The 7484-nt window shown below is 38.1% G+C and overlaps 1 protein-coding gene across 2 annotated transcripts in view; it reads left to right on the plus strand.

The window, feature by feature from the left end:
- Nucleotides 1-4614, plus strand: part of pcdh17 (protocadherin 17) — a 61258-nt gene extending 56644 nt beyond the window's left edge. For both annotated transcript variants that reach the window (XM_056735259.1, XM_056735260.1), the window contains exon 5: nucleotides 2382-4614. In XM_056735259.1, the coding sequence (XP_056591237.1) occupies nucleotides 2382-3082 (701 nt within the window). In that variant the 3' untranslated portion in view covers nucleotides 3083-4614. The remainder of the gene's footprint in view (nucleotides 1-2381) is intronic.
- Nucleotides 4615-7484: the final 2870 nt, after the last annotated feature.

The following is a 7484-nucleotide window of genomic DNA, read 5'->3' on the forward strand; positions in this document are numbered from 1 at the left end:
GACACTTACAGTGAAATCGCTAACAATAGGGATTGGAAAGAGAACAGCGAAGGGTCATTTTTCATGACATGGCGTGGCCTTTAACAGAGAAACATATGAAAGAGCATTTTAAAATATGATTAATGAGGATAATAAGGTGAAGTGGTCTTCATTTATACGCGTCAAGCGTTGCCTTTTTGCATGAAGAAACCGATCAGCTAGAGTTCTGCAAAAGTAAACATGGATATTGAATTCACTTTAGGACTGTCACAACAGAGACAATTAATCCACTTTTACTGAATAAGAAAAATAAACTGTAGTTTTATCAAATAGCTTGATTGTCTTTCTATACACACTCAGTGTTTTGGCAAGTAAACAAACCCTAAGCAATTTCAGTCAGGTTTTAAAAATACATGACACATGGAAAAGCAAATCTCACAAAAGTACAGTAGGACTCTGTGACCTATGATGTTTACATAAAGAAAAAAAGTTATTTCATTTAATCATGCAGTATTATAGAGCCGTTATTTCTGCCTGCCTAATATATTTCCATCCGAAGAGACATTAATGCATTCTAGCATTTCAGTAGATTAGGAGCCATTTTCCACAAACATCTGTTATCAAAAGAGACTTGTTGGGGCCTTAATTGGTTAAAAATGACTGGGTTAAATATTGCATTATTGAACATTTCCTCTTATAAATTTATAAGGTCGCTTGTGTTTCCAAGTTTTCGTTCCAAAAGACAGATATAACTGAGCTTTTAAATATGGATGGAAGACTTTTGTTTGTTCTACTCGAATCATTGCGCTTCCTTTGTGATACGATAGAACGGATGCCACTGCGTTTGAGGTTTGAATGTGTTCTGCGGACACGGCGGCCCCGAGCCCCAGCTCCACCTGAGCTCTCCAAACATTTATATTCACAGGACATCAGCTGCTCTTTCCTCTTCCCTTTTCGTTTATCCTGTTTGGTTTAATTTCATTTTCGTGTTTTCTGCATTGTTTGTTCCCTTTCTCATTTTCTTTTATTTATCATTTTAAAATACATCATTTTTTATCCTCTTCACAATCCTGGAACCGTTTGACACACCATCACAAACAGCCCACAATAATCCAAAATGGGGTTTCTTCTGAGCTGAGATGAAAGAATGCAAATACACACACGCACACACACACATATAGAGCGACGCAGTGCCGCACTACACACTTGGCTCTGTGATATGGCAGGGCTGCCTTGGGATAGCTTCAAAGCCCAGTGACATAAATTTATGATAGCAGCACCACACATTTTGCCAAAACTTAGCTGTTGTTGCTCTACTGAGGGGGTGGTTTTATAATGCATATGCATCAGGAGGGGTAACTGGAGGGGGCTGTCGCTTTTTATTTTGCCATCTCCTTGATCATGTTTATAGAAAACTCACTCGTTTAGCCCTCTGATTCCCATTCTGCCCCCTTTAAGCAGGAACACTTATGTTATATCATTCATTTCTTTGTTGAGCTTGTTTGTGATATTTCAGAAGTGAACTTTACCGCAGTGTTTCCTGCAATACTGTTAAGGAGGCTTGCTGCTGAATTTGCTGCAACAAAAAACACACTTTAGCTTGTGAATAATATGTGATGAGAGAGAAGGAGTGGGTGATGCTATATACCATATATTGACAATGAAGAATCAACATGAACGTTTCTATTGTGTTATTGACTGTATGCAACAGTCAAGGAATAGTGAAACCATCCGTCTAACGTAGTTTATGAATAAATTATTGTATTCATGGGTTTTTTAGATTTTAAAATACTTTTTAGACTTCAAATCAAATACATGAAAAGTAATAGAAAAACATTATTGTATCCCAGTTTAATAATGAAAAAAACAGCGCAATCTTCTGTCTTATTTATAAATCAATTATTTTATTCATGTGTTTTTAGATTTGAAAATACTTTTGCCCTAAACATCAAAAATACTTTTTAATATTGTATCACATTTTCAGATGAACAAAGATTCCAACCATGTGTCAAATATACAAATATGTGTATTCATATGTTTTTTGGTTGCGTTTTGTTTTGTACTTTTGAGACCTTTGTTTCAAAAATATTTGAAAAAAGAATACAAAAATACTTTATTGTATCCCAGTTTAATAATGAACAAATAATGCAACCATCTGTCTAATATATACAGTTTATAATTCATGTTTTTAGACCTTAAAATCAGAAATACTTAAGAAAATAATACAAAAACACGTTCTTGTATCCCTGTGAGTCAGCTATAAACATTACGGCAAAGTTTGGAGGAAAGAGATTGTTGTTCAGAAAACAACAGCCTGTATGAAACAATATTGTACTGATATTATTCATCAGCTACTGTTGTTCCTCCCTGTTAACAATGTCTTTCTCTCTTTTTCTTCATAGAAGAGGATTGTGTGAATTGCACAGAAGAATGTCGAGTGCTGGGTCACTCGGACCGTTGCTGGATGCCCCAGTTTCCTGCAGCCGGGGCTGGAGGAGCAGGAACTCCACAGGCCGAGGGCTCGGACTACCGCACCAACCTCTTCGTCCCGGCAGGCATGGAAGCGGTGGCCGTTGAGACTGAGCCCTACGAGACGGTGTGCAATCCCAACGGTAAAAAAACATTCTGCACGTTCGGCAAGGAACGTCGAGACCACACCATCCTGGTGGCGAATGTTAAACCCTACCTAAAGACCAAACGTGCCCTCAGCCCTCTGTTGCAAGAGGTCCCCTCGGCCTCGTGTAGTCCCAGCAAGGGCTGTAATACAGGTTCCCCCTGTTCAGCCAAAGGTATGGGCGACGGCGCAGAAGGCAAGCCCAGCACCAGCCACTACGGACCTCCAGATGGACAGTACATCTCCCCCAACAAGCAGAACAAAGAGCAGGGCTACTCAACTCTGCCTCCCTCCGACCCGGTGGCCAAAGTCTTGGCTGAGGCACGTTCGCGGATCAGCCAGGAGACAGCGGTGGAAATGAACTGTGTCTTGGAACAGGGAGGAGGAGAGATGGGTCGTGGCACCATGGATGCGGACCAGGTGGTCAGAGACATCGACAAACTGCTGCAGGATTGTCGGGGAAGTGAGCACACCCCTATCAGAAAGTGAGTTGGTTCCTGCCGCACTTTGGAAGACAGGCAGGAGGAAATATAGACCAAGCCGAGACGCTCTCTAAGAGAGTGCCATAGCAACGAGACAATTGAAAAGGACAAAAAACGAGTACTTGAAGATCTCGACAAATACACATAAGGGAAAATAAGCAAAAAACTGTTTGCTATTGTTTATCTGGACGCGTTGTGTTGTGTTTTGTGGCAAGGGAGTTCTTTTGGAGTCGCAGAAGTTGCTGCTTCTGGCTTCTAGCAAGCTTTTGTTCTTCAAGTGCCCACCAGCTTAAAAAAACGTATTCTTATAGTGACATTTTCTGTTACCGCAGATGGAGCGTACCACCCCCTTCAGCTATAGGACTTTAGGAGGGGTGGGCGAAAACGGCTTGTTCTGACAATCGCAGTCAAAAGGGTGGGGTGTATCAAACACTCCGAAGCGATCGGACCACACCAAGATAGAGACGTTCTCTTTCACTTTTAACAGCTTTGTAATATTAGCATAAGAAGTGCTAATGATATCAGCAAACTCTGAGGGGTGTGCGGGGCGATAAATCCTTTGGGGCGGGGTGGGTAGGGTTGATTATGAAATGTAACCATTCTTCACCTGTCATTTCTAGTCACATGTGTAAACTGTGTCCTCCCCATGTATACGTACGTATGGAACATTCCAGAACGGTGAACCTGTTGCTCTCACTTATTGGTCCTCTGTGTGATTGCATCTGTCTTCTGCTTTTCACTCCTTTTAAAGTGACTCTTCTTGTGTCCGAGGTTAAGTTATAACAGTCACCCTCTTGTATATTAGGGACATTTTTCCTCAACTGTGAAAAGATATATCTATATATGCATATAGATAAATATATATAAATATATGAACTTATGTATAGTGTTCAGATAACAATGGAAATATTTATACATTTTGTAAAAAAGTGGGGAAAAAACAATCTCTGGAAAAACGAGGTTGTGCACAGGATGAAAATGCAGTTGATGAAGTTATTTATTAAACTGCAAAGGACGCTGTTTCGACGAACAAAAAAACAGAACATGAACAGAAAAGATTTAAAAAAGGAAATGTCCCTTCACATTGTCACTTATACACAATCATTTAATGTGCAAAATGTATCCGATTTAATGTGTTTACATCAAAGCGACATATTTTTATTGATTTTTCTGCAGTTTCTGTGCATTTGAGCCAAATTGTTACGTGTACAAGAGCTATATTGTGTATTTTATTAAATTAATATATGGTTGTGTTGTAATATACATGGGCTTATATTGTACTTGGCAGCTGATACCTTAGTAGTCGTCAAACTCCATGAGTTTATTTTCCATTCGGTTCTCTCTCTTTCGCTTGTTGCTTGAAAGATCAACTCGCTGCTGTGCATCTGGACAGGTCATGTTTTTTAAAAACGTGTTTGGAAAAACTGCTTAAATGTTCACTATTTGCAGAGGGAATTTGTCTTTTGTCTAAAAACAACTCAAGTTTACAACAGCCACACGCAACTACAGTTTGCATACTTTTTGTATAATACAGAAACTATGGGGCAGCTACATTTCAACATTTTCTCTGTTTTTATTTATTCCTAAACAGTGATATTGGTCATTTATATTATAATGCAATTCAAGAGGGTTTCACAAAGTACTATTTGTTTTGTAAAAAGAACCAAAAACGATTTAGTAGTGTGTATGTTACTTTTTCGTCTCCAGCTCATCAAAATTATCTCTTATGTTTATATATTTTTTCTATTCAAAGTTAAAACCAGCCACTTTTATGTGCATTTTTGCACTTTGGTAATATTTTGCCATTTCTGCTCAATCGTACCAGTTAAACAACCTGTCTTTCTAGTAGCTTATGGTTCATAATAACCTTGTGCACTCTCCACATATCATGACTTCTTTTTCCAAACAATGAATACATGAATATATATTTATTTTAATAGAACGGTACCCTGCCCACACATTGTACTGGCGCTTACACTATTCCCAAGAAGAGCAATTTAATCAAAACCGTGCCCATCATAAACCAAACTTCGCTTATCTCTGTCATTTCCAAACTTTTGCCACATTGTATGTGAAATGAGCTGCCACAATCACAAAAAAAAGACAAAAAAATAACGAAGAAAAACGAGGAAAAAACCTTTTTATGATCTACTTACTATTTCCGTCATCAGAAAGCAGTGCCCGGTGTGTGCGGTAAACACGGGTCGACCTGAACAGCTACCACAGGGAGAAAGAAAACTCCTCTCATCTTCTGTAAAGACACAATCACGTCTGTTCCATTATTTATTTATTTGCTGGTTGGTTTATTTATTCACTGTTCTACCAGCGCATCTGCTTCCCGGCTCAAAGACAGCACTCCTAGACTTTCTCGTTTGTTTTTGCATTCTTTTTTCTTCCCCAGTAGGCTTTTCAGTACCCAGGCCCAGAGATGGCAAAAAATGAGTTTGTTGTGAGAAAGAGAAGCATTGTGTTCATATCTAAATGAGGTTTTATTCTTTTTTATTTCTTTTTCAAAACAATGACAAGTTTAACATTCCGACACACTCGACACAACCGCAACAAATAATATACACAGCGCGGCGGTTGTCGCCTCAGATCTCACCGTGGTGCCTGACACAAGCGGTTTTATTTTCAACTGAACCGATTCTCCGTCATCAGCGCGCTGCCACGGTTCAGTCTGTTTCATTTACACGAACAACGCCTGCGAGAGACTTCAAGGCTCTTATGAACGTTTTAACCCAAAGCTAGACAGATGGAAATAACTTTGCTGCTTGTCGTTAGTCTCAGTCTCTTTGTTTCCTGTACTTTTAGTCCAACTTTGCTTTGCCTGAGAATGTCTGAGTCGAGCACCATTTGGTGCCTTTTTGTCTGTGTGTGTGTGTGTATGTGAGAGCTAGTTTGGGTGTGACTAATCCTTATTGAACTTCTTCCCAGGAACGTGAAAGTTTCTTATCCAAAATTTTAATCTGCAATCTCAATCCTTTAAATTTGCCTCTCTGTTTATTGTAAAACTTAAAAGTGAAGATTACTTTACACTCTCATCTTTACATGGGTTGAAGTCAAATGACGAAATCGAACTGAAATTCCCTGTGAAATCTTACAGACAGCTCACTTACTTACTAATCATCATTAACAACTAGTCGGGTTTATTAAAATTTTTTGTTATCTGTGCAAGTTTTTGCATACAGTTTTTTAAAGTAAATTTTACTTTAAAAAACTTTGTGCAAAAACAAAGAATGTCAAATTTTCTTTTTTTGGTAAAAAAACATTTAAGAAATGTACTATAAAACTGTGTAAAGCTTAAATTAACACAAAGAATTAAGTAAATCTTACTAGTTTTACTGTGTATCATTGCGAATCAGGCTAAGGTAAGGAGACACTGATTTTTTTATGCCTGGCCTAACTTATTTTTATTTTTGCATCTGTTTAGACCATCAAATTTGACACAAAATTGAATGTAACGCAACAAAATGTGGAATGTTACTATTAAAGACATTTAATATTATATAAAGTTCTCACAAAATGATAAAAAAGATACGTGATATATGATATGCCCCTTATTCAGGAAAGTCACTGGCAATGCCCGTACATAAATTGAAGAGATACTTCACCCAAAAAAGACATTTTGTTTTGATGAGAACAGAGAAAGATATTTGGAAGAATGCTTATAACAAGACAGATTTTACCCCAAATTGACTCCCATAGGAGGAAACAAATCTTTATCGTTTTTTTATTCTGCTAAACACAAACGAAGACATTTTGAAGAATGAGGGACAGCAAACAGTTCTGGGGCACTTTTGACAGTCTTTTTTCCTTCTATGGGAGTTGATGGAACAATTTGAAGGTGACTAAATGATGACAGAATTTTCATTTTTGAGTGAAGAATCCCTTTAAGATACTCGGTTGAGGTGCAAGGCATGGTTTATTATGCCAGCCTTGTGAGCTATTTGCTGTCTAATGGACTATAAGTTGCTGAGGTCAACACAGACTGAGATGCAGCATAAAGCAGTGTTTCCTCATTAATGTGTAATTACACTCAGTAGGCACAGAAAGAGATTGATTGCAGTATTAGTGGGGCTATTTTTGTCCATCAAAGTCTAATGTTAAAATCCATAATTGAACATGACCTTATACATAGCCCTCCCTTTTAACACACATGTTAGCTTGCATGCAACACGCACACACAAACAGTCTACCACTTGAACAACCGATGAAGAACAAGCCATTGATCTGTGTGATATGTGACATTAAAAACAAAAATCTCATTATTAGAAACGTCTCCATATGTCCTGCTTGTCTGCACTATAATAAATTGCGATCATCAAAATTTAAGACACTAAGACAAATACAACGTGCGTATAACATTTTCTGCATGTTGTCATTTTCAGCATCTCTTATTGGCTGTCGCT

Source organism: Triplophysa dalaica, chromosome 21 (assembly GCF_015846415.1).
Source record: "Triplophysa dalaica isolate WHDGS20190420 chromosome 21, ASM1584641v1, whole genome shotgun sequence".
Classification (NCBI taxonomy): domain Eukaryota; kingdom Metazoa; phylum Chordata; class Actinopteri; order Cypriniformes; family Nemacheilidae; genus Triplophysa; species Triplophysa dalaica.